At 44.4% G+C, this 17,081-nt stretch overlaps 1 protein-coding gene across 7 annotated transcripts in view; it reads right to left on the reverse strand.

Moving 5' to 3' along the window:
• The window catches only part of PPP6R2 (protein phosphatase 6 regulatory subunit 2), an 84,388-nt gene that overhangs the window by 37,385 nt on the left and 29,922 nt on the right, over window positions 1-17,081 (reverse strand). For 6 of the 7 annotated variants that reach the window (XM_030855491.2, XM_030855488.2, XM_030855494.3 and 3 more), the window contains one exon: window positions 2,080-2,322. In XM_030855491.2, coding sequence (XP_030711351.2) covers window positions 2,080-2,306 — 227 coding nt within the window. In that variant the 5' untranslated portion in view covers window positions 2,307-2,322. Of the gene's footprint in view, window positions 1-2,079; window positions 2,323-8,485; window positions 8,626-17,081 lie in introns of all 7 variants that reach the window. The other variant, XM_060306103.2, reaches the window with a different exon arrangement.

Consider the following 17,081-nt stretch of genomic DNA (forward strand, 5'->3'; position numbering starts at 1 on the left):
CACCAGGGAAGCCCTAAAATTACTTTTTAAATTAAAGGCTTTTTACTTTTTTTAACAGGTGATATGGGGACTTCCCTGGTGGCCCAGTGGTTAAGACTCCACGCTCCCAATGCAGGGGGCCTGGGTTCAATCCCTGGTCAGGGAACTAGATCCTGTGTGCCACAACTAAGACTCAGAGCAGCCACGTAAATAAATAAATATTAAAAAAAACAAAACAAAAACCAAAAACAGGTGATACACACAAATGCTTTTAAGACTCTGTATGACAGGGCTCGTGAGGAAGGGCAGCCCCCCTCCTTTCCCACTCCCACATCCCACTCCTGAGACAGTCACCACAGTCTCCTGGCATTTTCTGTATTACTGACGTCCATGTTTCCAAATAAAATACAAGTACACTTCTTCATCTAGCAATTTTAGGTATTACAAATTGACCTCCTATGGTGGAAGGTGAAGATGTAGCTCGCACACCTCACGCCACCCTGCCCTGCCGCCCCACTGCCCTTTCCCCCTCTCTCTATAAAATTATACCACAATTAGTTAAATCCATGTCCAGTGTGGCCCTCTGTATGAACATGCAAACACTGTTCTATTTGCTTACTTACATGCACCCTTCCCTCAGAGTTAAAGGTATTCTCACTGCCTTGTTTGCTTTGTTTGTACTCACCCACTGCTAACCTCTCCCAAACTCTGACTATAAAGCTCTCCTGGCTCACTGATGCCACGCTGGGACCCCTCTACCCAGAACCACAACATGCTGCCCCAGCCCTTCTCCCCGTCACACTGTCGCCAACACCCTCCAGACAGGGAGACCCTCGACGGGTCAGCAACAGGACACATTTGGGAGTGAGAGAGTGAAAGGAATGGGGCCCACTAATGGCGATGCTGAGATAAGAGGCGCTGACCAGGCACATCTCAGGGACGATGGCCTCTGATCTATCACAGGTGATCACCATGGCCCCAATCCCCTGGCTCCCCAACAAGCAAGCCCCCGCCTCTTTGCAGAGCTCTCCTCTTCCAGCGCCGGCTGCCTCCCTGTCAGAGGGGCGCGGTGGACCACCACGACTGCAGCACTACTCCCCATCACCCCGTCCTTCTTTACTTGCCTCCTAAGTCATCAAAGACTTTCTGTAAAAAGTAAAGGGCCAGAGAGTCAATATTTTAGAACGCCTATGTTGTCACGGCCAACGGGTCATGGATGTGTCCAACAAGACTTTCCAGTGAAAATGACGGACAAGGAAATGTGAATTTTGTCATTTTCATGTGATATTATTATTTTTCTATTTTTTCCATTTAAAAATGTAAAGCCATTCTCAGCTTGCAGGCCTCACAAAAACAGAATCTGACCTCAGGCCGTAGTTTCCCAACTAAGACTTTACCACCACACGCCGACTCCCTGTGGGACACGTGCGCAGCTGAGGGCACCCTGTCTGCCCTGAATCCCTCTGCATCACTAGCCCCAGCTCCCCCGCTTCCCAGAGCCTGCTCGGGCCCAAAGAGGCACCCTCAGAGCCAGAGGCCAGCTCTGCTGTCCTTCCTGTCACCTGAGGCCCCACCCATTCACACTCTGTCCTCACTCCAACCCTTGTCCTAAGTCCTTGCCCTGTCCCTTTTGTTGTCCCCTAACATCCCAGCCGACTGTTGAATGGAACATTTTAGGAAAAACTCTGAGAACGGTCAGGATCACTAATGACACAAAATATGTCCTCCAGGCCCAAGACCCCACGGTCGAGCAGTCAGATGCCGCCTGTCTCTGGGGACTGGCTGTTTCACCAGTCAGGCCAAGGCTGCACCCATCGGTCTGTCAGAGCTCAGCCTTTCTTCAGCACATATTCACCCAAAACACTCCAACACGGTGCAGCTCGCTATAATCCAGAGTGAGGAATCACACACAGGAGATCCCCAAATCTTCAACATCCCAGAAGCAAAGCCCACCGGAGGGGCCTTCTCGCATGTCAGGCGGGGCAAACGTTTACGGTCAGCCACCCTGTCAGAAAGCCCGGCTCTGACCGTCCTCAAGCCCTGCCCGCTGCCACCCTGCACGCTGCCCAGCGCCAGGCCACCCAGCGCCGCGGTACGTACTTGAAGCGGACCTTCTCTTCCACGCCCAGGGCCGGGTCCTGTGTGACGAGGCTCACCAGCTCCTCCATGCTCTGCTGCCTGCACAGGAAGTCCAGCAGCTTCCGGTTCTGGGCCTTGCACTCCTGCAAGATGTCATCTTCATCCATTAACTCTCGCAGCGTCACGTCCTCCTTATCCAGCAGCTTGTCGACGTGGGACGTGGTGCTCAAGTCAAACTTCCAGAACATGGTGACGGCCACAGAGCTGCGAGCAGACAAGAGGGTCACTGCCACCAGGTGCGAACCCGCCTCAGCAACCCCCGCACCCAGGTCCCAAAGTCCACCCATAACGGGGTCCGGGCTGCAGGGGGCACTCCCCCATGTACGGCAGGACAGCTCAGCTTCCTGTCCTCCCGTGGGGGCCCCCGGGGCTCCCGCCACTAGCCCCTGGGCTCTGAGGCCAACACATGCCGGTCGCCCACATGTCCGACGGGGGATGCCCCTCCACCCAAACAGCGAGGCTCACAACCCTCCTCCCCAGCGTCCAGCCCCTCCTCAGTGAACACTGGGCATCTCTCGCCAGACGTCTCCGTACCATATATATTTTTAATTTTCTGTATATTATGTTTTGACATCTTTAAAAAACTTTCTGATTGAGGAGACACTGCCCCTCCTGGGCGGCCAACTCCTAGAGATGGCAAAGGGCTCTCAGGAGCACTCCTGTGACCTGCAGGCTGACCCGCTGGAGCCCTCCTCCTCTGTGGGCCCACACACACCCAGGGGACTACGTTCCACTGCCTTCATTATCCCAGGGCCAGGGGCCAGGCAACCAGGAGCCACCCATGTGGCTTAGAGCCCGCCGAGATCATCCAAGCAAGCTGACCCGAGGCTGTTCACCCTGTCCAGTCTTGCCTTCGGAGCGGAAAGCCCAATAAAAGCTGCAGCCTCGGCTCTGCCCTGGCTCCTCCCCCTTCTGCCTCTGGCCCCCCTCGGGCTTCCTGCACGTGGCCCTCGTGCGGTCGGTGCCTCCGGCCTCCAGGACCCGGGAGTGTAACGAGCTCTGCCTCCCTGTCCCTCCTGCACCTCCTCTCGTGGCCGCACCCGCCTGGCCATCCCTTACAGGACACAGAGCAGCTCCCAGCACAAACCTCAACAAGCCACGCTCAGGACAGCTCCCTCTGCTCGCCCCTCCGCCCCTCTGCCATCCCCACCTACTCGGCCCCTCGTCTCCTTGCATCACCTTGCTGAGTAAGCCAGGGCTGTCCCTGAGGCCCCCACCTCCCTCACATGCACACACTGAGTCCTAGGTCCTGTCATGCCACTTAAGGACTCTCGATCCACCCACCCCTTCCCCTGCACCCCACATCACCCTCTGCGGGCTCCTGCTGCCTTTGCCTGGACTCTACAAGGCCTGAAGCACTCAGTGAGTCTCATATGTCAGTCTGTGGGCCTAGGTTGGTTTGCAACAAAGTTTTCGCTGTTGGATACAAAATGAAAAACATAAAGCCTGCATCTTCAACAAAGTTACACCTGTATCTTGAGATTACCTTTCCAATGTTACACAGATCACTACGTGCAAAATCATGGTGATAGCAGATGGGACTTACCTAATAGTTTTATTTAGAAGAGAAAAGGACTTTTCACGTGACGTGAGCCCCAGTGTGTCTGTGCATGAAGCCCAGCTGCCCAGGAGTCCCGGACACAGGCCCCTCAGCTGTCCAGCCACAGCCTCCACAGCCTCTTGTCTTTGCCGCGTCAAACTCACTTTCCCAAAACACAAACACACGTCTTCACGTCCCTCTCACGGTGGTTTAAAGCCTGTGCTAGCCCCAAATGCCCACTGCTCACCAGGCCGCCTCTCCCAACGTGCCTCCAGGTCCTCTGGGCACTTCCCGCTGCCTCCCCGACCCCAGGGATGCCGTGTCTCTCTTCTCACACACACCGCACTCTCTGCCTTTGCCCTTCTGCACACACTCCTGTGCTCAGTCCCTTCACTGACAAAATCCCACCTGCTCCACCAGACTCAGAGGTGGGGCCGCTTGGACTTGCAGCGCAAGGGACTCCACAAGCTGACCTGCACTCAGTTTCCATCTAGGTCCTAATATCTTCCTTATTTCTCTCTTGAGGAGTGCATATGGGTATTTGCCAGTGTTAGTTACAGACTCTGGGGGACCAGAAATAATGATTACTAGGTGTACCTTCAGGAAAAGATGGATGTCCCCACACACACATCAGGTGCCCTCTCTCCTAAGGCCCTACAGAATGACTCATGTGCTTGGATAACATACAATCCAGGGAAAGAGGGGAACCAGAGGGAGGACCCCCACCTAGCCAAGGCTTTGTTTCCAAACAAGAACTTGCCAGACATGGCAGCTAGAGGTGGCTCCTATGCGCCCTGTTTTCAGTGAGAGTGGGTGAGTGTCTTGAAGTGAATATAGGGTATCTTGAAGTCTGCCTTGTCTGACACTATTACAGCATACCATTCTTGTGGTTTATATTTGCTATATCCTTTAACATCCTTTTACTGTCAAACTATTTGTATTTATATATACATATATATATATATATTTACATTTATATATATTTTTTTTTTGCGGTACGCGGGCCTCCCACTGTTGTGGCCTCTCCTGTTGTGGAGCGCAGGCTCTGGACGCGCAGGCTCAGCAGCCATGGCTCACGGGCCCAGCCGCTTCGCGGCATGTGGGATCTTCCTGGACCGGGGCATGAACCCGCGTCCCCTGCATCAGCAGGCAGACTCTCAACCACTGCGCCACCTGGGAAGCCCCCTGTATTTTTATATTTAAAGTGGTGTGATGAATTGGGAGATTCGGATTGACATGTATACACTGATGCGTATAATGTGGATGACTAATAAGACCTGCTGCATAAAAAAATAAATAAAATTCCATTTAAAAAAAAGTATGATCCTCAAAAGAGTCACATAATTCTAAAAAAGACTTGAGACAATATTTTATAAAATATTTAGTTTTACTCATATGCTTTGTTACTTCATTGAAAAGCATGTATTTAGCACCTATTATAAGCCAGAACTGCATTATATACAGGGGTTGTAACAGTGAGCAAAACAAATACAGTCTATGACTTCATGGAAAATTCAGCCTACTACGGGAGTTTCATAATGATTATATAATCACGCAAATATATAATCAGTTACAGAGTATTTAAAATTTTAGGTACAACAGGTATAGAGAGCTATGTAAATATATGATACAGGGGCAGAACTCAATGACTAACTGGATGTGGGAGAAAAAAGGTCAAGGATTAATTTTGGTTCTTGACTGCATACATAGCTGGAGACGTTCACAGATATAGGAATCTTAAAAGATCATTGCATTGCACAATTTCACAAGGCATCATTCACATGTTTGCAGTGAAAATCATTAACTTCTTTGACTTTGTACACAAGCTTGATATTAATTTGAAAGATCTAAGAAAATATGGCATGTAGGCAATTGGATGTATGCATGGTAAACTCAGGGAAACAGTTTGAGGTGGAGAAATAAATGAAGCCACAGAGAATAAATGAAGCCATGAGATTGTAGAGAAAAGATATAGGATGAGAAGAAAATAGTATCTGTGAAGCTAAAATATTTTAAGGCCTAATAGTGGTCCTGAGCAAAGAATACAGACTAAGAATAGCCAGACAAATAGAATGAAAATCAAGACAGTATGCTAAGTAGCTTAATGGTGGTAATTATTTCATGATGTATATATATATCAAAGCATCATGTTGTACACCTTAAATATGTACAATTTTTATTTGTCAATGATACTTCAATAAAGTTCTTGATTAAAAAAAATAAAAAAATAAAGTGTTTCTTTTTAAACAGCAAAGACTGATTGATAAGATCTTGCTTTGTTATTCTGTCTGTTATTCTCTGCCTTTTAATTAAAATATTTAGATCATTTACATGTAATATGGTTGGGTTTGAGTAATTTGAAAAAAATACAACATGACACTCTCAATAAATGAGGAATAGAAGGGAACTTCCTGAACCTGATGAAGGGTATCTACTAAAAAACCTACAGCTATCAGCACACTTAATGCTGAAAAGACTGAATGCTTTCCTCCTAAGATTGGAACAACAAACTCTAAGCACCTGTATTCAAGATTGTAGCGAAGGTCCCAGGTAGTACTATAAGACAAGAAAAAGAAATAAAACACATACAGATTGAAAAAGAATAAGTAAAATTTTCTTTACTAACAAATAATATGATTGTGTAAGCAGAAATGCCTAAGAAATCTATACGGAAAAGAGCTACAAGAATTAATGACAGTGAACAGCTAGCTTACCTGTTACAAGGTCAATATCCAAAAAGTAATTGTATCTCTATATACCAGCAATAAAAATTGGTAAATAAAAAATATTTAACTTCTGCTAACAACATTCAAAAACATGAAATACTTCAGGATAATTTAATAAAATATGCGCAAGATCTGCACACTGAGGGACTTTCCTGGTGGCGCACTGGTTAAGAATCTGCCTGCCGATGCAGGGGACGTGAGTTCAATACCTGGTCCGGGAAGATCCCACATGCCACGGAGCAACTAAGCCCGTGTGCCACAACTACTGAGCCTGTGCTCTAGAGCCCGCAAGCCACAACTACTTAGCCTGCATGCCACAACTACTAAAGCCCGCACACCTCTAGAGCCCATGCTCCGCAACAAGAGAAGCCACCACAGTGAGAAGCCCCCATGCAACAACAAAGAGTGGCCCTCACTCACCACAACTAGAGAAATCCCAAGCACAGAAACAAAGACCCAACACAGCCAAAAATAAATAAATAAATTTATTTTTTTATTTTTTTTTTTTTGCGTTATGTGGGCCTCTCACTGTCGTGGCCTCTCTCGTTGCGGAGCACAGGCTCCGGACGTGCTGGCTCAGCGGCCGTGGCTTATGGGCCTAGCCGCTCCGCGGCATGTGGGATCTTCCCGGACCGGGGCACGAACCCGTGTCCCCTGCATCGGCAGGTGGACTCTCAACCACTGCGCCACCAGGGAAGCCCCAATAAATTTATTTTTAAAAAAAGATCTGCACATTGAAAACTATGAAACGCTGCTGAGAGAAATTAAAGAAGACTTAAATAAATGGAGAGATATACTATGTTCATGGATGAGAAAATGTAATATTGTTAAGATGTCAGTTTTCATTAAACTGGTCTACTGATTCAATGCAACCCCAAATAAATCCTAGCAGATTTTTAAAAACAGAAATTGACAACTTGATACTAAAATATATATGGAAAAAGACCTAGAACAGCCAAAGCAATTTTGAAAAGGAAGAGCAAACTTGGAGTGCCAACACCACCTATTTCAAGACTTACTGTAAGGTGAGATCAATCAAGACAGTGTGGTTCTAGTGGTTCAACAGAACAAAGCAGATAAGTCCAGAAGCAGATGAATACATATATGGTCAACTGACTTTCAATAAATGTACTAAAGCAGTTTGATGGGGAAAGTATAATCCTTTTCAACAAATGATTCTGAAAAACTGAATACCTATATGTAAAACGACCTCAACCCTTACCTCACATCACACACGGATCACAGGCTTAACCATAAAAGCTGACACTAAAATTTTTAGAAGAAAACTTAAGAAAAAAATATGTGGGGGGACTTCCCTGGCAGTCCAGGGGTAAAGAACCCACCTTCCAATGCAGGGGACACAGGGTCGATCCCTGGTCGGGGAACTAAGATCCCACATGCCACGGGGCAACTACGCCCACGCGTCATAACTATTGGGTTCGCGCACCTCAATGAAAGATCCCGGGCTTCCCTGGTGGCACAGTGGTTGAGAATCTGCCTGCCAATGCAGGGGACATGAGTTCGAGCCCTGGTCTGGGAAGATCCCACTTGCCGCAGAGCAGCTAGGCCCGTGAGCCACAATTACTGAGCCTGCGCGTCTGCAGCCTGTGCTCCACAACAAGAGAGGCGGTGATAGTGAGAGGCCGCGCACCGCGATGAAGAGTGGCCCCCGCTTGCCACAACCAGAGAAAGCCCTAGCACAGAAACGAAGACCCAACACAGCCATAAATAAATAAATAAAAATTGAAAGATCCCGCATGCCTCAACGAAGATCCCACGTGCCACAACTAAGACCCGACGTAGCCACAAAAAAAAAGATAAATTAATTAATTTAATTAAAAATAAGATTTGTGAATTTGCGGTACATAAGATACAAGAAAAGACAAACTAAAAAAAAAATCTTATAAACAGCCAGTCCTGGTGTCTGAGGGATTCTCTGGGCCCAGCAAAGGGATCAAGTTTCCAGAGCCCTGAAGACAAGGGGTAACACCCCAAAATATGGACTCATTTTCCACTCTACCTTCATTGGCCACATCTCCTAATACCTGGCAAGCAAATGCAGTATTGCCTCACAATCTGATTGCTTCTCTGAGGTACCCACCAGTGTATTTGGGGAGAAGCTTCGAGAACAAGTTGAGGAGTGGCTGTCCTTCTGTGAGACTAGAGAGATTCCACGAAACAATCTGCATATCATGAAGGAGGAGTTCAGGCAGAGGAAGCAGCTGCCGGATTACTAGGAAGCTGGAGAAACAGGAGAAGAAATGCTTGAAGAAGGAAAACAAACGGCTGGCTGCGATTGCCCTGGCATCTCCAGAGAACAGCAGTAAGACCCCAGAGGAATGTGAGGAGACAAGTGAAAGACCCAAAAGGAGGCAAAAGCAAAAGCCCCAGGAGGCTCCTCAGGAGAATGGAATGGAAGACCCATCTGTCTCCTTCTCCAAACCCAAGAAAAAGAAATCTTCCACAGAGGAGCTGGGTAGTAGTGATCCTGAAGAGACAGCTGGCAGTGGAAGTCCTCCCAAAAGGAAGAAATCTTTCCCCAAAGAGGCACCAGTAAGTGACCCTGAAGAGCCAGTAAACAAGAGTGTCCCCAAGAAAAAGAAGACCTGAAGAGGCTGCTGCCAGCAAGAGCAGCAGCTCCAAGAAAATGAAAAAGCTCCGAAAGCTCCTCCCAGGAAAATCAGAAGGGACATTTCTCTAGCGGGGCACAACTTGCAGAGGTATTTCCCAATCCATCCCCTATAGCCCAATAAAAATTAAAAACAAACAAACAAACTGATAAACAGGATTTCATCAAAACTGAAAACTTCAATTTTGAATGATACCATTAAGAAAATAAACAGATAAGTCACAGACCAGGAAAAAAGTATTTGCTGTCTATATCTGACAAAGCATTCTTATCAAGAACGTGTAATGAGCTTTTAAAAAGCAATAATTAAAAAAAATACTTAACTAAACAAAATGGACAAAAAATTTGGACAGACACTTCGTAAAAGAAGATATACAAATAGCCAATAAGCACATGAAAAGATGATCAACACTGTTATCGAGGAAATGCAAATCAGAACCACAATAAGGTACCACTAGAAGGGCTAAAATTAAAAAGCTATCAATACCATGTGCTGATGAGGATGCTGAACTGAAACTCCCATACACTGTGAGTAGCACCATAAAATGGCACGACCACGATGGAAAACACTTCGCCAGCTTGTTATAAAGTTAAGCATACTTACCGTGTGACCCAGTAATTCCAGTCCGAGGTATTACCCTAGAGTAATGAAATCATAAATCTAAACAAAGACTCCTTGTAATTGAATGTTCACAGCTGCCTTATTCATAATAGTCAAACACTGGAAACAGCTCAAATATCCATCAACAGGTGAAAGGATAAACAAAGGATGGTGTACCTACAATGGAATACACTCAGCAAAAAGGAACAAGCACATCTGTAAACACAGATGAATCTAATAAACGTGGTAAGTAAAAGAAGCTGGACACAAAAAAGTAAAACTATAAGATTCCATTTATATGCAATTTTAAACAAAGCAAAATGAACCCATGGTGACAAAGAGACTAGTGGTTGCTTAGGATCAAGGGCTGCAGCACGAGGGAGTGACAGGATGGAGTTTTGGGGGTGATGCAAATGATCTAAACCTTGATTGTGGTGGTATATTTGTCAAAATACACAGAACCACAAATATAAAATGGGTCCATTTATTGTATATAAATTACACCTCAATATTATTATTATTATTAATTTTTTTTTCTGGCCGCACAGCATGTGGGATCTTAGTACCCCCACCAGGGATTGAACCCGTGCCTTCTGCAATGGAAGCGCAGAGTCTTATTAACCACTGGACTGCCAGGGAAGTCCCTCAATATTACTTTTTTAAAAACATACTGTAGGGGGCTTCCCTGGTGGTGCAGTGGTTGAGAGTCCGCCTGCTGATGCAAGGGACATGGGTTCGTTCCCCGGTCCAGGATGATCCCACAGGCCACGGAGCGGCTAGGCCCGTGAGCCATGGCCGCAGAGCCTGCGCGTCCGGAGCCTGTGCTCTGCAACGGGAGAGGCCACAACAGTGAGAGGCCCGCGTACCGCAAAAAAACAAAACAAACAAAAAAAAACATACTGTAGGGCTTCCCTGGTGGTGCAGTGGTTAAGAGTTCGCCTGCCGGAGACTGGTTCAAGATGGCAGAGTAGAAGGACGTGCTCTCACACCCTCTTACAAGAACACCAGAATCACAACTAACTGCTGAACAATCATCAACAGGAAGACACTGGAACTCACCAAAAAAGATACCCTACATTCAAAGACGAAGGAGAAGCCACAACGAGACGGTAGCAGGGGCGCAATCACAATATAATCAAATCCCATAACTGCTGGTGGGTGACTCACAAACTGGAGAACATTTATACCACAGAAGTCCACCCACTGGAGTGAAGGTTCTGAGCCCCACGTCAGGCTTCCCAACCTGGGGGTCCGGCAACAGGAGGAGGAATTCCTAGAGAATCAGACTTTGAAGCCTAGCGGGATTTGACTGCAGGACTTTGACAGGACTGGGGGAAACAGAGACTCCACTAGTGGAGGGCACACACAAACTAGTGTGCACCTCGGGACCCAGGGGAAGGAGCAGTGACCCCATAGGAGACTGAACCAGACCTACCTGCTAGTGTTAGAGGTTCTCCTGCAGAGGCAGGGGGTGGCTGTGTGTCACTGTGAGGACAAGGACACTGGCAGCAGAAGTTCTGGGAAGTACTCCTTGGCGTGAGACCTCCCAGGGTCTGCCATTAGCCCCACAAAAGAGCCCAGGTAGGCTCCAGTGCTGGGTCGCCTCAGGCCAAACAACCAACAGGGAGGGAACCCAGCCCCACCCATCAGCAGACAAGTGGATTAAAGTTTTAATGAGTTCTGCCGACCAAAGCAACAGCCAGCTCTACCCACCACCAGTCCCTCCCATCAGGAAACTTGCATAAGCCTCTCAGATAGCTTCATCCACCAGAGGGCAGACAGCAGAAGCAAGAAGAACTACAATCCTGCAGACTGTGAACAAAAACCACATTCACAGAAAGACAGACAAGATGAAAAGGCAGAGGGCTATGTACCAGATGAAGGAACAAGATAAAACCCCAGAAAAACAACTAAATGAAGTGGAGATAGGCAACCTGCCAGAAAAAGAATTCAGAATAACGATAGTGAAGATGATCCAGGACCTCGGAAAAAGAATGAAGGCAAAGATCGAGAAGATGCAAGAAATGTTTAACAAAGATGTAGAAGAATTAAAGAACAAACAAACAGATGAACAACACAATAACTAAAATGAAAAATACACTAGAAGGACTCGATAGCAGAATAACTGAGGCAGAAAAATGGATAAGTGAACTGGAAGACAGAATGGTGGAAGTCACTGCCATAGAACAGAATGAAGAAAAACGAATGAAAAGAGATGAAGACCGCCTAGGAGACCTCTGGGACAACGTTAAACGCAACAACATTCACATTATAGGGTCCCAGAAGGAGAAGAGAGAGAGAAAGGACCCGAGAAAATATTTGAAGAGATTTTAGTCGAAAACTTCCCTAACATGGGAAAGGAAATAGCCACCCAGGTCCAGGAAGCACAGAGAGTCCCATACAGGATAAACCCAAGGAGAAACACGCCGAGACACATAGTAATCAAACTGGCAAAAATTAAAGACAAAGAAAAATTATTGAAAGCAGCAAGGGAAAAATGACAAATCACATACAAGGGAACTCCCATAAGGTTAACAGCAGATTTCTCAGCAGAAACTCTACAAGCCAGAAGGAAGTGGCATGATATACTTAAAGTGATGAAAGGAAGGAACCTACAACCAAGATCACTCTACCCGGCAAGGATCTCATTCAGATTCCATGGAGAAATCAAAAGCTTTACAGACAAGCAAGAATTAAGAGAATTCAGTACCACCAAACCAGCTCTACAACAAATGCTAAAGGAACTTCTCTAAGTGAGAAACACAAGAGAAGAAAAGGACTTACAAAAACAAACCCAAAACCATTAAGAAAATGGTAAAAGGAACATACATATCGATAAGTACCTTAAACGTGAATGGATTAAATGCTCCAACCAAAAGACACAGGCTCGCTGAATGGATACAAAAACAAGACCCACATATATGCTGTCTACAAGAGACTCACTTCAGACCCAGGGACACATTCAGACTGAAAGTGAGGGGACAGAAAAAGACATTCCATGCAAATGGAAATCAAAAGAAAGCGGGAGTAGCAATACTCATATCAGATAAAATAGACTTTAAAATAAAAAATGTTACAAGGAAGGACACTACATAATGATCAAGGAATCAATCCAAGAAGAAGATATAACAATTATAAATATATGTGCACCCAACATAGGAGCACCTCAATACATAAGGCAATTGCTAACAGCTCTAAAAGAGGAAATCGACAGTAACAAAATAATAGTGGGGGACTTTTTAACACCTCACTTACACCAATGGACAGATCATCCAAACAGAAAATCAATAAGGAAACACCAGCTTTAAATGACACAACAGACTAGATAGATTTAATTGATATTTATAGGACATCCCATCCAAAAACCGCAGATTATACTTTCTTCTCAAGTGTGCACGGAACATTCTCAATAGATCACATCTTGGGTCACAAATCAAGCCTCAGTAAATTTAAGAAAATTGAAATCATATCAAGCATCTTTTCTGACCACAACATTATAGATTAGAAATCAATTACAGGGAAAAAAATGTAAAAAACACAAACACGTGCAGGCTAAACAATACGTTACTAAATAACCAAGAAATCACTGAAAAAATCAAAAAGGAAATCACAAAATACCTAGATAAAAATTACAATGAAAACACAACGACCCAAAACCTACAGGATGAAGCAAAAGCAGTTCTAAGAGGGAAGTTTATAGCTATACAAGCCTACCTCAAAAAACAAGAAAAATCTCAAACAATCTAACATTACACCTAAAGGAACTAGAGAAAGAAGAACAAACAAAACCCGAAGTTAGCAGAAGGATAGAAATCATAAAGATCAGAGCAGAAATAAATGAAATAAAAACAAGAAAACAACAGCAAAGATCAATAAAACTAAAAGCTGGTTCTTTGAGAAGATAAACAAAATTGATAAACCATTAGCCAGACTCATCAAGAAAAAGAGGGAGAGGACTCAAATCAATAAAATTAGAAATGAAAAAGGAGAAATCACAACTGACACTGCAGAAATACAAAGGATTATAAGAGATTACTACAAACAACTGTACGCCAATAAAATGGACAACCTGGAAGAAACGAACAAATTCTTAGAAAGGTATAACCTTCCAAGACTGAACCAGGAAGAAATAGAAAATAGGAACCGACCAATCACAAGTAATGAAATTGAAACTGTGATTAAAAATCTTCCAACAGGCACTTCGCTGGTGGTGCAGTGGTTATGTATCTGCCTGCCAATGCAGAGGACGCAGGTTCAGTCCCTGGTCCGGGAAGATCCCACGTGCCGCAGAGCAACTAAGACCATGCGCCACAACTACTGAGCCTGCGCTCTAGAGCCTGTGAGCCACAACTACTGAAGTCCGTGTGCCACAACTACTGAAGCCTGCGCGCCTAGAGCCTGTGCTCTGCAACAAGAGAAGCCACCATAATGAGAAGCCTGTGCACCACAACAAAGAGTAGCCCCCGCTCACTGCAACTAGAGAAAGCCCGCATGCAGCAGCGAAGACCCAATGCAGCCAAAAATTAAATAAATGAAAAAATAAATTTATATTAAAAAATATATATTATATATAATATATATTATAATATATGTAATATATAATATATATAATATATATTATAATATATAATATATATAACATATATAATATATATATAACGCAAATCAATCAACGTGATACACCATAATAACAAATTGAAGAATAAAAACCATATGATCATCTCAATAGATGCAGAAAAAGCTTTTGACAAAATTTAACGCCCATTTATGAAAAAAAACTCTCCAGAAAGTGGGCAAAGAGGGAACCTACCTCAACATCATAAAGGCCATATACGACAAACCCACAGCAAACATCATTCTCAATGGTGAAAAACTGAAAGCATTTCCTCTAAGATCAGAAACCAGAGAAGCATGCCCAGTCTCACCACTATTATTCAACATACTTTTGCAAGTCCTAGCCACGGCAATCAGAGAAGAAAAAGAAATAAAAGGAATACAAATTGGAAAAGAAGTAAAACTGCCACTGTTTTCAGATGACATGATACTCTACATAGAGAATCCTACAGATGCCACCAGAAAACTACTAGAGCTAATCAATGAATTTGGTAAAGTTGCAGGATACAAAATTAATGCACAGAAATCTCTTGCATTCCTATACACTAATGATGAAAAATCTGAAAGAGAAATTAAGGAAACACTCCCATTTACCATTGCAACAAAAAGAATAAAATACCTAGGAATAAACCTACCTAGGGAGACAAAAGACCTGTATGCAGAAAACTATACGACACTGATGAAAGAAAATAAAGATGATACCAACAGATGGAGAGATATATCATGTTCTTGGATTGGAAGAATCAATATTGTGAAAATGACTACACTACCCAAAGCAATCTACAGATTCAATGCAATCCCTATCACATTACCAATGGCATTTTTTACATAACTAGAACAAAAATTCTTAAAATTCGTATGAAGACACAAAAGACCCTGAATAGCCAAAGCAGTCTTGAGGGAAAAAAACGGAGCTGGAGGAATCAGACTCCCTTACTTCAGACTATACTACAAAGCTACAGTAATCAAGACAATATGGTACTGGCACAAAAACAGAAATATAGATCAATGGAACAGAGATAAATCCATGCACCTATGGTCAACTAACCTACGACAAAGGAGGAAAGGATATACAATGGAGAAAAGACAGTCTCTTCAATAAGTAGTGCTGGGGGCTTCCCTGGCAGCTCAGTGGTTGAGAGTCTGCCTGCCGATGCAGGGGACACGGGTTCGTGCCCTGGTCTGGGAAGATCCCACATGCCGCGGAGCGGCTGGGCCCGTGAGCCATGGCCGCTGAGCCTGCATGTCCGGAGCCTGTGCTCCGCAATGGGAGAGGCCACAACAGTGAGAGGCCTACGCACCACAAAAAATAAAAAAAAAATAAGTAGTGCTGGGAAAACTGGACAGCTACATGTAAAAGAATGAAATTAGAACACTCCCTAACACCATACACAAAAATAAACTCAAAACGGATTAGAGACCTAACTGTAAGACTGGACAGTATAAAACTCTTAAAGGAAAACACAGGAAGAACACTCTTTGACATAAATCACAGCAAGATCTTTTTTGATCCACCTCCTAGAGTAATGGAAATGAAAACAAAAATAAACAAATGGGACCTAATGAAACTTAAAAGCTTTTGCAAAGCAAAGGAAACTACAAACAGGATGAAAAAACAACCCTCAGAATGGGAAAAAATATTTGCAAATGAATCAACAGACAAAGGATTAATCTCCAAAATATATAAATAGCTCATGCAGCTCAATATTAAAAAAACGAACAACCCAATCCAAAAATGGGCAGAAGGGACTTCCCTGGTGGCACAGCAGTTAAGAATCCACCTTCCAATGCAGGGGACACAGGTTCAAGTCCTGGTCCGGGAAGATCCCACATGCTGCAGAACAACTAAGCCAGTGTACCACAACTACTGGGCCTGCGCTCTAGAGCCCATGCTCTGCAACAAGAGAAGCCACCACAGTGAGAAGGCTGCACACTGCATCGTTGCCCCGCTCGCCGCAACTAGAGAAAGCCCGCGCGCAGCAACCAATACCCAACTCAGTCAAAAATAAATAAATTTAAAAAAAAACAACAAAAAAAAAACCCAAAACAAAAATGGGCAGAAGACCTAAATAGACATTCCTCCAAAGAAGACATACAGATGGCTAAGAAGCACATGAAAAGCTGCTCAACATCACTATTAGAGAAATGCAAATCGAAACTACAATAAGGTATCACCTCACACCAGTTAGAACGGGCATCACCAGAAAATCTACAAACAACCAATGCTGGAGAGGGTGTGGAGAAAAGGGAACCCTCTTGTGCTATTGGTGGGAATGTAAACTGATACAGCTGCTATGGAGAACAGTATGGAGGTTCCTTAAAAAACTAAAAGTAGAATTACCATATGACCCAGCAATCCCACTACTGGGCATATACCCTGAGAAAATCATAATTCAAAAAGACACATGCACCCCAATGTTCACTGCAGCACTATTTACAATTGCCAGGTCACGGAAGCAACCTAAATGCCCGTTGACAGACGAATGGATAAAGAAGATGTGGTACATATATTCAATGGAATATTACTCAGCCATAAAAAGGAACGAAGCTGGGTCCTTTGTAGAGACGTGGATGAATCTAGAGACTATCATACAGAGTGAAGTAAGTCAGAAAGAGAAAAACAAATATTGTATATTAACGCATATATGTGGAACCTAGAAAAATGGTACAGATGAACCAGTCTGCAGGGCAGAAACAGAGACACAGATGTAGAGAACAAACGTATGGACACCAAGGGGGTAAAGCGGCAGGGTGGTCGTGGTGGTGGTGTGATGAATTGGGAAATTGGGATTGACATGTATACACTGATGTGTATAAAATGGATGACTAATAAGAACCTATTGTATAAAAAAA

The sequence above is a fragment of the Globicephala melas genome, chromosome 10 (genome assembly GCF_963455315.2).
Source record: "Globicephala melas chromosome 10, mGloMel1.2, whole genome shotgun sequence".
NCBI lineage: Eukaryota > Metazoa > Chordata > Mammalia > Artiodactyla > Delphinidae > Globicephala > Globicephala melas.